Source organism: Littorina saxatilis, linkage group LG9, assembly GCF_037325665.1.
Source record: "Littorina saxatilis isolate snail1 linkage group LG9, US_GU_Lsax_2.0, whole genome shotgun sequence".
NCBI classification, from domain to species: Eukaryota; Metazoa; Mollusca; class Gastropoda; order Littorinimorpha; family Littorinidae; genus Littorina; species Littorina saxatilis.
The window spans coordinates 52,328,103-52,342,191 of NC_090253.1; the positions used below are offsets into that span (position 1 = coordinate 52,328,103).

At 42.1% G+C, this 14,089-nt stretch overlaps 2 protein-coding genes and 1 long non-coding RNA gene across 5 annotated transcripts in view; all 3 read right to left on the minus strand.

Annotated features, from left to right (window-relative positions):
- The window catches only part of LOC138976423 (E3 ubiquitin-protein ligase TRIM56-like), a 91,110-nt gene extending 86,825 nt beyond the window's left edge, over window positions 1-4,285 (minus strand). For 2 of the 3 annotated variants that reach the window (XM_070349281.1, XM_070349280.1), the window contains exon 1: window positions 4,150-4,285. The gene's annotated coding sequence lies outside the window, so the exon portion shown is untranslated. The remainder of the gene's footprint in view (window positions 1-4,149) is intronic. The other variant, XR_011458988.1, reaches the window with a different exon arrangement.
- LOC138976417 (uncharacterized) lies at window positions 565-2,881 on the minus strand. Its single transcript, XR_011458982.1, has 3 exons — window positions 2,476-2,881; window positions 1,907-2,130; window positions 565-1,414 (listed from the first exon to the last, which is right to left on the minus strand). It is a non-coding gene; the product is annotated as an uncharacterized lncRNA (long non-coding RNA).
- Window positions 4,286-7,340: 3,055 nt separating the features above from the next.
- On the minus strand, window positions 7,341-13,469 carry LOC138976426 (E3 ubiquitin-protein ligase TRIM45-like). Its single transcript, XM_070349284.1, has 4 exons — window positions 13,359-13,469; window positions 9,685-10,850; window positions 8,277-8,417; window positions 7,341-7,657 (listed from the first exon to the last, which is right to left on the minus strand). Exons 2-4 carry the CDS (start codon window positions 10,834-10,836, stop codon window positions 7,424-7,426), a joined length of 1,527 nt encoding a protein of 508 aa, XP_070205385.1. The 5' UTR covers window positions 10,837-10,850; window positions 13,359-13,469; the 3' UTR covers window positions 7,341-7,423.
- Between the last annotated feature and the right edge of the window lie 620 nt (window positions 13,470-14,089).

Consider the following 14,089-nt stretch of genomic DNA (forward strand, 5'->3'; position numbering starts at 1 on the left):
TGTGCTTTACACATGTAATGGGCAGAGCAACATTGTTGAACAGCTGCTTCGTTTCTGTAAGTTTTCAGCCTGAAAGGTAGTAGGGTGGGTCGCATCTAAAATATAAATGTTTGTCTTGTCAAAACCTATGTAAGTTTTCCTACATTTTAAGACTCCCTCTTTTTCTGTACTGGAATTTTTTTTATCAGATTATTGTTTGGAGTTCTGAAAAGGAAGGTTCCTGTGTACACCATTATAGATATGACTTTTACTGTACTACATGTGTGTTTTTGGTATATATATATAAATATATGAAACTAGATATATTTCTTCCCAATATGTTCATTGCCAAGTGGATGAAGTCATCAGATTTGATCTGCTGCTAGTGATAACGTTTATCAACATAAGTAAAGTTTTTTGAGCTGACTGTATTGTGTGCATTTTGTTTGCAAGTGCTGATATGTTTGACTTTGTGCTGTAATGCTTTGTCTTGTCTCTCATTCTCCATTTCAAAGTACGAGAACTCAGATTTTGTTCTGACATACTCATTGCATCATACGAACATCAATAAAGACACACACAAAATGTGAGCCAAACAAACATTTTTTCTCAGAAAATGTTATGGTATGCACAGGTGACATGAAATGGAGAGAAGACTGTGCGCAGGAAGAAGAGAGAAACATTCAAACAAATGAAAACAAACCAGTAAATTGTTAAAGGTTGCTCTTGGCTACTCTGGTGACATGTACTTTATTCTACCTATATTAGCGAAACCGATAGGCTAGATCCTTAAGGTCTAATCATCGTCTCTGTTGCATAAACAACATCTCATCTATACTATAACGTTTAGGGTCAATACTCATTGGTTGATCGCTAAAAATTCTTGTATTTTTAGAATTGTTGACTTTTTCCTGCCATCTTCTTGTTACAAAGGGTGACACTAAAAACATGATTTAATTGGAAGAGACTAGTCGTGGCTATACCAGTGCAATATGATATGTTCTGCGAGAAATCAGATTTCTGAATAACCATGTATTTTTTCTGTCTGCGTTCTTTTTCATAGCCATGTTTGCAATCTGTAGTTTGAACACACTCACTTGTCTCTTCAGTCTATTGTTCTCCTTAGTCAGCTTACTCATTGCAATAAGATTGCGCATAACGGGTGTGCATTAAGTTGGCATCTGCTTATACACAAAAAAATATCAAGAAATAAGCAAAAACAAGAGCACCCAGAAATGTTTCCGTCGCGAATGGGTCTTGTTCAGGGCCAGAGTCACACTTTTCTGGCAATCAACTAGCTGTGCACACCATTCCTCTCCCTTGATGATCCTTTGGCCTGGCACGCCTCAAACTGGAATTCCAGATCTCGCATTGCCCATTTTCTTCTGCCTAGCCGGTGCTTTGGTCGGGGTATGTCTATCAGCACTCTGGCTGTCTGAAACATTGCCAAACAGGGTTCATTCTGTCAGTATTTATGGTAGTATTACATCTTCATGCAGGGTTCTCCACATATGTTGTCCGTTTGGGTTCAATGCCCCCAACTTCAACTTATAAAGGTGCATGGTCATTTGGACCCACTGTAGTCATTTTCAGTGCAATACAGAACTCCCTCTGTGAATTCCCCGGTACACTTGTTTTTGTTCCTTTGGCTTCTATGGAGAGCTCTCCTAATGTTGATCAAATCGCACTCTGGAAACAAACCACCCACATAAAACTTAGCTTGGCTTCCCACATTCATTCTTGTTCAGATTTCAGAACACACGAACAGACGAAAAGTCAATTAAATCACTCAAGCTGTAAGGCACAGACACATCATAGTGATACTAGAAGCAGCATGTGTGAACAAATACATTCAACACCTTCCCATCTTCTTTACTGCGTACACACACAAAATATAACAAGAAAATTATTTTTTTTAAAAACTTACTCTGTGTTGAAATCCAGGGTATCCCAAGTTTTGTGTTGGGAAAGAAATCTCTGCAGTTGGTGTGCCATCAAGAAAGTGTAGAGAACAAACCCTTGCATCTTTTGCAGGTGAAAAAAGCTTGTGCCTTCCGTCTGCTGTTAAAATGTGTCTACACGGCTGATGAGTCGAATCCACTTTAATATCGTTGTGCTGGTTTCTTCTTGTGTGTTGGATGCGGATGCAAGCTGTTGAAAACAGACAGATGCATATCAGATTTAACAATTTATGGCTCTACAAAGCAATTTTTATTGCTTTTTAATCACAGCCATGCTCTAACAACATGAAGTAAAACAAAAAAAACAAGAAACGGAAACACACCGACACAGAAAGTGAGCCAAATATTTTGACCTCATGCACGGCAGATTCAAACACTGCAGTGCAGTTTTTGTAACGTTCAAAGCTGTATAAATGCAGGTCTAGCTAAACGATTTTGTAATCATGCTATGGAATTTGCAGAAAAAACCAATAAATCGCATGAATGTCAGGCAATAAAATAAGTTGATCAAGAACTGTTACAGTGTTGCGCTTACCTGAACGGTGGTTGGCCACAGACTCGTGTGGAACCTGGTCGGACTGAATTTTGCAAAGTTTAGCTTTCCATTTTGAAGACGGTAGCTTCCGTTGTCACAATCAATCATCGGGCAGTGACATGCCATCGTTAAAATCGATAATCGCTGAACTTACATCGACAAAACAACAAAATAAACAAGTGTCTGACTCGTCAGTCGCAGAACATGCGCACAGCTGTGTTGCAGACGATTTGTTTCCTCGAAAAAATGACGCAGCCAATGAGAGGGGTCTGTGCGGTCACGTGATTTTCCTTCTTTGTTCCATGTAAACGTCGGAACTGTTTAGTGGTGTATTGTGCGTTCTCACGATCATTGAGGTCTGCATTCTGTTAATAACTTTGTTATTATCATTCTCCTCAAGCCTATCTGTCTAATAAGTCGAGCTAAAATGGCCTACGTTCAGCATTTGTACATTTCCTTCTGTGATGTGACTATTGGATGACGTCATCGAACCATCGTTGCCTAAGTTAATTTGAATGGAAGCTCGCGTCATCATAATTAGCGTAGGTTCCTAAATGGTCCTATTCCTTGCTCCGCACCGCACACACAACTTTCTCCACTCCTGCAACGGAAGTAGCGTCATCTCTCCGCCTGGTGCAGCCTACTCCACCCTTGCTCCGCTTGCTCCACCTGTGTGTGAGCCCCGCTTTACCCTTAGTTGCACACTACGGGTATACTTATACACAAAGGAAATATTCACAATGATGCACTATCCCTGACTGCCTTTTGCTCAGAACGTTATCAGCAAGATACTTGCATCCACATCCATGTCAAAACGTGACCAATGAACTACACACACACACACACACACACACACACACACACACACACATGCACACACATACACAAACACACACACACACAAACACACACACGCCCCCACATACACAAACACATACACAGACACAGACACACACACACACACACACACACACACACACACATAAATACAGTACACACACAGATATATGTTGTAAGGAATCATGCCAGTACTCTCACAGCCGTTAAACACTAGTTTCATTTGTCATAGATAATTAATACTCTCAACAAATCAAAGGTGTCAGCACAACTCAACCACGAAGCAATGAAAAGGTAAGACCCGGTACAACACAAAACACAGCACAACAAGTCTCACTAGAGCCCTCAGTGTCTGACAGCCAGGATCGATTAAAGCAAACAGAAATCGCATTTCCTGGAAACCAAAAGTAGTATCGTTACGAGCTTCTACTCCTTGTCCGTGTTGATTGTTACTGCGTTTTTTCATTTAACACGTCCAAGCAACGAGAGCGCTCATATTCGAAGAAGATTTGGAAAAATCACACACTTACCTGTTAAAGGCCAGTCCCCATTCTTTCATCTTTCATTTCAACACGTCCAAGCAACGAGAGTGCTCATACATTATACGAAGAAGACTTGGAAAAAATCACACACTTACCTGCTAAAGGCCAGTCCCCATTCTTTCATCTTTCATGTCAACACGTCCAAGCAACAAGGAGCTGAATATACGAAGATAATTTGGAAACATCACACACTTACCTGCTAAAGGCCAGTCCCCATTCTTTCATTTCACACGTCCAAAAAACAAGTCGCTCAATAAACGAAGATCGTGTTGATGTTTACATGTCACAAACTTACCTGCTATGATGAACACTACCCAGTTCTGTCTTCCCGCGTTGCTATGTCTGTTGAGACACACTATCAAGACTTGATCCCAGTGTGTCCTCGTTAAATTATGCCGTCACTATTCAGCCGATAAACATGGTGCCAACAAAAAAAGGCTGTGTCACCGAATGTCTTCAAACAGGCGCTTGCTTTCAAAATTATCGAGATGAGAGTTATTTTTAAAGAGCACTGCTTTGTTGTGGCTTGCTTTTAAAGTTAAGAAGATGACTTTGCACAGACCATCACACACATGTTGTAATAACAATAATGAATAATATAAGTAATACAGAACTCATGCTAAGATCATAATTAAAATGCTGCTTCAGTGCGGAGCATTGAATAGCGCTGACTTGTTTCATCATGTGTATATGTGGTGTCATGACTGAGTCGCAGTGTGTCCCGTAAAGTTGTGCCTTTATCACAGCACAGTGCAAGTGTGTCTAGTCACACGACTGTATGTCATCAATAGGCGCTTTTTAAATGACAGCGAAGAGGATTTTTCAAAGAGCATGCATTTACACGCTATAAAGAATCTCAGACACCCCCAATGTGTTTGTTCTGTTGTTGTTGTTGTTGTGGTTGTGTTGTTGTTGTTGTTGTTGTTGCTGTTGTCATAGAAACACACAGGTATTAGTTTTCTGACCAGGCTGCATACACACACACACATACAAACACACACACACAAACACACAAACACACACACACACACACACACACACACACACACAGTGACACCCCCCCCCACACACACACACACACACACACACAGTGACACACACACACACACACATACACACAATGAAACACACACACATATACACGCACGCACGCATACACGTACGCACACAAACACACACACACTCACACACACACACCCACACACACACACACACACACACACACACACACACACACACACACACACACTTTGCATAATACATATTTTCTTGATTTTATTTAGCTTGCTTTTAATCCAAACACAACATGTGCTTCCCTCTTCAGATTGAGATGAAGATAGAGAGTGCAATGCAACCAGTTTGAAATAATGAAGTGGAACACACTAATTAGATGTTTACGTTTCTGAGCTAAAAGCCCAGGTTATGTTGAACTAAGGTGTTTAAAATCAGGAATGCTTTTCTACTACAACCTAAGCCTCTGATTTTTCAGAACCTGCTCTTGTAAGCATAACTTTAATTCACATGGGTTTTTGAAGGAAAACAACGGGACACGAATAAAGGGAGATAACTTTGTCGATACTTACTTACTTACTGCCTTTCACGCCTGGTCGATAGTACTGTAATATTATATGCGTTTTTCTAAAGGGAGACAAGCATGGCAGTCATTTTCCGAGATCAAATGACGAAAACAATTAATTATGCTTAATTTTGGAGCTTAATCCGTCAACTATTTTCACAAGAAAAAATCCGTTTGTTTCATTAAAGTAAGGTATACCCAACAATAATTCAATAATACTACCAGATTGTGAGCTTTTAATTTACAAGGCAAACAATAAACATTACCCAATGCCATAATTCGTACAGAGTCGAAGATATTTGTGACCACTAATTCTCTCAATTTGCTTAAAGCATAAGGTCGTGAAGATGCCGTCTCAACATTTGTAAAAAGCCGGACATCTATGAAACAGAAATTGAAAAACAAACTCGGGGAATAATTTTAAAGAATTCACATGCAAAATTGTATAAACATCTGTCAGGATAGATTATAATCACACATGTGTAAACAGGACTTATGATAAAAGTCGTGAGAAAATAATTAAAATATATATATAATTATATACAACAAGTTCAATAACATTCGCTTTTTTTGTTATTTCAAATAAATGTTTATATTTCACTTTCTCAAAAAATACACTGGTAACAACATTGTCCTTAAAATTTAATGTTCAAAACAAATACACTGAAATATATAATGAAATTCATAGACACGGTAAACTAAAGAGAGACCAACTATCAAGCACAACATGAATCTGCTTTGCAAAAAAACAAGCCACTTATCAATATGGAACATTAAAGTCGTCCTTCTTCAGGGCGCGTCCCCTACACCAGGTAGTGTATTGATGATATCTATGTTACCCTTCAGTCCAGGTGTCTTGGGGGAAGAACGGATGCCTGACAAAAAAGCGCGTTGGAATGCAGTAAGAGAGCAAAATAAACATTGATATTGTCGCTCACAATCAACATTCTCTGACAGATCTAGCGACAGACAGATCTAGCGACAGACAGATCTAGCGACAGACAGATCTAGCGACAGACAGATCTAGCGGCAGACAGATCTAGCGACAGACAGATCTAGCGACAGACAGAGACGTAGCTACTTGTATACTTAATAGAGAACACACACTTGTATAACAACACACGCACAAACAAACAAACAAACAAACAAACACACACACACACACACACATACACACACACAAACACACACATGCACACACACGTACACAAACACACACACACATACACATACACACACACACACCCTAAAACAGGGCAGACAGTGAGAGAGATAGAGAGATAGGGGGAGGTGCGGGGGGAGGAGCGATGCGTAACAGCTTGTCCATGGCCAGATACACACCTTTGCATACCTGCCAAACAGTTCAAAGAAAGCAAAGCAGGGCGTGGGAACAGTGGTGGCGATGACTCCCCGATCACTACCGTTGACCCACAGGTGGAGATCTGCCTTGGTCGTCACCATCACTCCCACACGTGTTCCCTCCCACAGGTCATAATTTGCTTTGTTCAAGTTGTTGTTCTCCTGTTGACATCATGTTGTTTTGATGAGTCAGTCACAGTGTCAGAGTGTGTGTGTGTGTGTGTGTGTGCGTGTGTGTGTGTGTGTGTGTGTACATGTGTGTGTGTGTGTGTGTGTGTGTGTGTACGTGTGTGTTTATGTATGTGTGTGTGTGTGTGTGTGTGTGTGTGTGTGTGTGTGTGTGTACGTGTGTGTTTATGTGTGTGTGTGTGTGTGTGTGTGTGTGTGTGTGTCTGTGTGTGTTTGTGTCTGTGTGTGTCTGGGTCTAAATGATAACTGGAAAGTTGCGTAAGTGAGTGCTCGAATGGATGCGCTCGTACACTGACAATTAGAACAGGGATTTGAATCTAATTGAATAACAAAATATATGTTTAAATATATACGTATTGGAAAGAAAAAAACTCTGTATCACGAAATGTCTTCAAACGGGATGGATACGTACCAAACGAAAGTAAAGAAATCATTGTACATGGCATTATTTGATCGGAATAAATCTAGGAGAGTATTGTTCAAAAGTGCCAGCAAAGGCATGTGTAAGTGATCTTACCATGTGACCACGGTTGTACACAGCACCACTGATGACAACAGCCTCACTGCCCCATCCATGGAAAGCTGTGTCAGGCAGACTGAGGTGATCGGGATCAGTCAGCACCACTCCGCACGGCAGGTAGTAATTAATATATTCCTTGTTCACCTTTTCTAGTTGTACCTGTACGACAGATGTTTTCTTTACAATGCTGATGAATGAGAATAAAAACAGTAAGCTGACGTAATATTGATATACAAGTACTGACATTGGATTCTGTTGCGTTTTCTCCTTGTGTTGACTGCTGCAGGTGTTATACAAATGGTGTATTGGTCACGTCACATTGTGCTTTGATGTTTGTGCATTTGCACGTTTGGACACTTTATGCCTGTTCACGGGTGCACACAAACAAACACAAACACACACACACGCACACACACACACACACACACACACGCACGCACGCACGCGCACGCACGTACGCGTACGCACGCACACGCACACACACACCCACCCACCCACCCACACACATATATACAGACAGACAGACACACACACACACACACACACACACCCACACCCTCATACACCTCATACAACACGTCAGGAACCATGGGCTGGTCAGCAACAACAATTCCATCCTTGAATCCCTTAACTCCCTTTGGTGTCAGATCGCCGTTGTTCAGTACACGCACGCACACACACACACACACACACACAGACATACACACACACACACACACACACACACACACACACACACATATATACACAAACCCCCCCCACACACACACACACACACCTCATACAACACGTCGGGCACCATGGGCTGGTCAGCAACAACAATCCCATTTGTCCATCCCCTCACTCTCTTTGCTGTCAGACCGTCGTTCCTCAGTACAATGTTCTTCCCGTGGTTTGTGTGTAAACGCCATTCCCGCAACTGTAAGGGATTAAGATAGTTGCTGAAAATTTGAGGAAAAAACCCAAAAAATACCAGCCTTAACATTAACTGAAGAAAAGGCAACAATTAAACACATAAGAAGGGGAAACAATTATTCTACTAAAATGAGTTTCTTTAAACCCTTATTTTTTTTCATAATGCGTGCATCTGTTCGCATTTTGTCTACTTGATGGAAAGTAAGTATTCACATTCACAAGTATCCTGACACTCTCTAACAATTCCTGTGCTCTCTTTCACCATGTTTTTTTCGTATGATAATGTTCAGCTGCTTAGGTTACACTTCTTTGATCTATGTGGATCGTACGCAATCACAAAGCATTCCAGTTAAACATAATAATTTGTGAAGAGATCACTCGATTGACCATATCTGAATGTTTAAAATAAGTAAACGCTGTTTAAAATACATCATCAACAAGCTGTAGTTTATTGTGAAAAGTGTTCGGATCTCAAGGCTAGTGTCGAATTTAACAAGAAATTCCTCCGATAGGAACTACACCCCCGTCAAAGGGAAATAACCTTCTCAGTTGGTGGCAGTGAGAATGGTTATTTCCCTTTGACCAACGGGGGTGTCCGTCTATACCAGGCCTTGTATAATTTTAATCCACCAATAACTCCCTAACCGTGTGTTTGACTGGTCCCAATTTTTGTAAGGACCGTCTCAGGAATGTATAGAACCTGTTCACCAAGTTTGGTGACGATCGGTCCGTTCATTCTTGAGATCTACTTGCGAACACAAACACATCGAGTGAAACCTATACACACCCCTATACCGGGGGTGTAAAAACCGACGTGTACCGATGAATAATATCTAACTTACCTGACGTGTACTGATGAATAATATCTACCTTACCTGACGTGTACTGATGAATAATATCTACCTTACCTGACGTGTACTGACGACAGATATCATCCTTACCTGACGTGTACTGATGAATGATATCATCCTTTCCTGACGTGTACTGATGAATGAGATCATCCTTACCTGACGTGAACTGATGAAAAATATCATCCTTACCTGACGTGTGCTGATGAATAATATCATCCTTACCTGACGTGTACTGATGAATAATATCATCCTTACCTGACGTGTCCTGATGAAAAAGGTTGTCCTCACCTGACGTGTACTGATGAATGAGATCATCCTTACCTGACGTGTACTGATGAAAAATATCATTCTTACCTGACGTGTGCTGATGAATGAGATCATCCTTACCTGACATGTACTGATGAATGAGATCATCCTTACCTGACGTGTACTGATGGATGAGATCATCCTTACATGACGTGTACAGATGCTGACAGGCTTGACCTTCACCTGACCCAGTGCCGACAGTTCCTTCTTAATGCGGGCCACTGCTGCAGCGTCAATGGTCAGCGTAACCATGGAAACCGATGTCCAGTTCACTGAGAGTTGACCACAAGTGACCAGTATGTCCTTCACACGATTCCTCAAAGCACGAGTCACGTCACACATTACTTTATTGGTGGCCCCTCTGGTGGTGCGATCAGCAACACGTCGGTGTGACGTCAGCCTGCCTCGATGATCCAACAAGGTGACCTTGACGGCTAAGACTGTGTCCTTCACCTTGGCCTTGGCGTCTAGCGTCATCTTCTTCAGACGACGCCTGCATTCCTTGACAGAGTTCTCCAACTGGTCGCAGGTTCTGTCGATCTCAGCCACAGCTTCTTGCACCACTTTCTCTGTGGCCTCCAGGTGGCGCTCCAACGCTGCCACAGCTTCTTCCAGCTGCTGCTCTTCCGTCAGCAGTGACGTCACCATCTGACAAAGCTCTTCACGTGACTTGTCTGCCGTTTCCGCCAGTTCCGTTAGGTCTGGGCATGCGCGGTGCTTGGCGTTGGCACACAGGTGGCAAATGGCGGCCCCGTGAGTGGGACAGAAGAGCTCGCAGGGCTTGCTGGTGTGCACGCTGCAGTGGTCAGGCTGACTGGCGGCTAGCTCTTCCGCTGTCATGCTGGACAGGTCTTCCACCTTGTGGTCACGGGTCACGGAGTATTTGATGTGTGTCTGCCCGCAGGGTTTACACATCATGTCGTTGCAGGTCAGACAGATGGACACGGCGGCTGACTGACACACAACACACACGTGGTCCTGGCTCAGTACACGTGTACTCTCCACTAGCGCTGCCATGGCGACGTGATCCGGTAAGGCGTTCATCACCTTCTCCCATTCCTTCGTCTTGCTTTTCTCTTTGGGGTCCGCGATGGCGCCCCTGCAAAGCGGACAGAGGGCCTCGGGGTTGGAGGCGAGCCAGGAGAGAAGACAGTGGCGACACAGGACGTGAGCACAGGGCAGCAGTTTGGGGTTCTTGAACAGCTCGTGACACACGGAGCATTCTGTGTCACTGTCCGCTGAGCTTGTACAAGCTGCCGTTGCCATGGTTACGAGTAAGTCTTGAACAGAGATGAATAAAAAGCGATAAGAAGGAATAGTTTTAGCACAACAACAACAGCAGCAACAACGACAATAACAAGAACAAAAACAACAGCCACAACAGCCACAACAACACCACCACCACCACCACCAACAACAACAACAACAACAACAACCACCTCCATCACCACCACAACCAACAACAACAACAACAACAACAACACCACCAACGACAACAACAACAACAACAACGACGACGACGACGTCAGCATCGGTTGTTGCAGCTCATGTTGAGCAGTGTTACTGTTGCCAGACACAACACTCAGCAACACAGAGGAAGTCGTTGTTACTGCCGGGCGCACCGGGAAGAACGGTAAGTGTTTGTCTTCTTCCGAAATGCAGACCCATAGTGCTATATAAGAATTACACAAAAACAAGGTTTATTTTCCCGGAGAGGAAAGACTAGAAATAGAATATATATATATGTTAATCAAAGACGGGTATGAACGTACGTAAGCGCTCTAATACTGACAGTGAGAGATGTATCTTCGAGTCTTCCGCCGCCTCATAACAAGCATTGCAATCACAAACTACTTTCATTCTCAGGAATGCTGATATGTCAAGAAAAAACAATGCCAATCGAAACCAAGTTGCTCACCAAGGACTCAGTGAATACAGCCAGTCTCTTGACAACTCTTGACAGGCATTTCAATCAACAAACTACTCTCATGTTCAAGAATGCTGACATGTGAAGAAAAACAAACACATTCAATTGAAACCAAATTGCTATAAAGGAAGTGAATACAACCGTATATGATAGCAACTAGTTTTCAACCCAACCACCTTGTTGCACAAAGAATGCGAGAGCCGTGTGAAACGCTCGATAACACATTTAGACTAAAACAGACAGGCCAGACAGCGCTATACACAACATGTTACTGACACACTGTGGTAGCTGTCACGCACTGACGAATATATGTTTAAAATGTATACGCTTATACTCTGTTATACTACCGGGTACCTGTCATACAGGCAAAGCAGATACCTTTAAGTGCAGATGTTTGTAATGAGACCGTTTATTGTAATTTCAGTAAAAAAACTGGAAAGGCTATCCATTAATTCCCCTTCCATATTCAACAGATGGATCTGACATAAGGTAGTGTTTACAATAAACGGCCTCATCTGACATCGTACATATCTACATTCAAACGCATATTATAGTATTTTATGACATGTAGTATAGTTCACACATTAATAACTTGACAATAATAATTATGTTAAAGGCACAGTAAGCCTCCCGTAAACCATCACAGAGCTCCCCGAGCGTCTAAATACAGTTCAAGCATACTTCCATTTGAACGCTCACCGAACGGGAACATCCTGGCTGCTTTCTGTCGAGCGTGAGACATTTTCAAAGAATTTATTTTCGTAGACTTGTTCGTTAACAACAACGGCGCCTCGTTTTTGCGCTAGACCTAACTTTTAAAATCTATATAATAAATTGACAGCTTGTTACACAAACATTCTTTAATCATAAAAGAATTCGTTTTTCATCAAGACAAGATCAGAACAATTCGAAGTTGTGAAAGTTTAAAAAAAAGAAAAGCCCGGAAGCAGGGTCACTCAAGGGTCGTAGCAGACGGTTTATCAGTGCAAATCGCCGTTCCTCTCAACAGTCAAAAACCATCGCTAGAGTTCTTGTGAACCACAGCCGTTGTTTCGTGCATAAAAAACGTGCTATTGTAGATAAGCTCACATCGAGTCGCATTCATGACTAACTGACGACTGCATTGTGAAAAAGGAAAACTGGATCACACGGGTTCACGATGGCTCAGGGGTAAGATAAACCACGCAAAAATAAATTCTTTGAAAATTGTTCGCTCTTTACGGAGGGCACCTAGGATGTTCTCAATTGGTGAGTGTTTAAATGAAAGGGTGTTTGTACTGTGTGTAAAAGCCTGACCGTATCTGTGATGGTTTACGGGAGGCTTACTCTGCCTTTAAACTTAACAGAATGAAGTATTCATCAAAACCAGACCACAACATAGGTTTTCTACACACAGGAGAGAAAAGAGGCTCTGGTCAATACAAAACACACTGCAGCAAGCAGAATGAGAACAGCAACCAGCCACACACCGCAAGTCTAGCGATCGATCACCTTGAGTATCTCACAGCCATGATCGATTCAAGCGAACCGAAAACACATTTCCCGGAAACCGAAAGTAGAAACTTTCTTAGTTGATATTCCTCATTTTACTGTTACGAACGTGTCTCGATCGGTTACACAGTTGATACAAGATTTGAAGTAAGGAATGTGAAAGCAATGAACTTTAGAACCTTCGTTTTTACAGTGACAGACATGAATGCAAATAGTTTTAAGCATGGTACTCAATGTGAACTGAGAAGAAAACAAACTTCCATTGGTATCGGACAGCACTATTTGTGGAAGAGACGGTAGAAAATGATAACCAACCAACAAACAGATTTGGTCTACATAAGAAGATGATTTTGAAAGATCACACGCTTACCTGATGTTATGTACACTAAGCAACTCCCACGTGTTGATATATGTCTGATGACATGAACACACAGCGTCAAGCCTGAGCCACACTGTGTCCTCGTAGTGTTATGCCTTCAACACAGCGCAGTGCGAGCGTGTCCGACAGCTGGCCGGGTCACGCGAGTGTGAGGAATACGACAGGCGCTTAATTGATATTGAATTTGTACTCGTGCCAAACAGTTAAGCAACCATGATATTCGGAAATGTAATATTCAACAATATGAACACAACGAATGGAATTAGGTTCTGGATTTTTGTTGTTGTATGTTTTAAGTAGTCCTAGTGTGTGTGTGTGTGTGTGTGAGTGTGTGTGTATGTGTGTGTGTGTGTGTGTGTGTGTGTGTGTGTGTGTGTGTGTGTGTGTGTGTGTGTGTGTGTGTGTGTTCGAAGTAATCAGGAATGGTTCTGTGTTAGTGTCCACATTGCGGACATTAAGATTACAGGAGAACAAACAATTTATAAAAAAAAAATTGAAAAATAAAAAGTCACACAATTCACCAGTCTTGGGCAAGCACTGAGAATATTGATTTCATTTCACGCTGATGTACAGTGTGTTTTCCCCAGCGCTCTGCATACTTTCTGCAGTGTATGTTACCTCCCTTGGCTGTGGTGATTATTTCACTATTTTGTTGTTGAAGGCTGCACTGTGTTTGATCGAGTGTTGCGCGGCACGACTTCAAACGTCATGGTGACATTCTT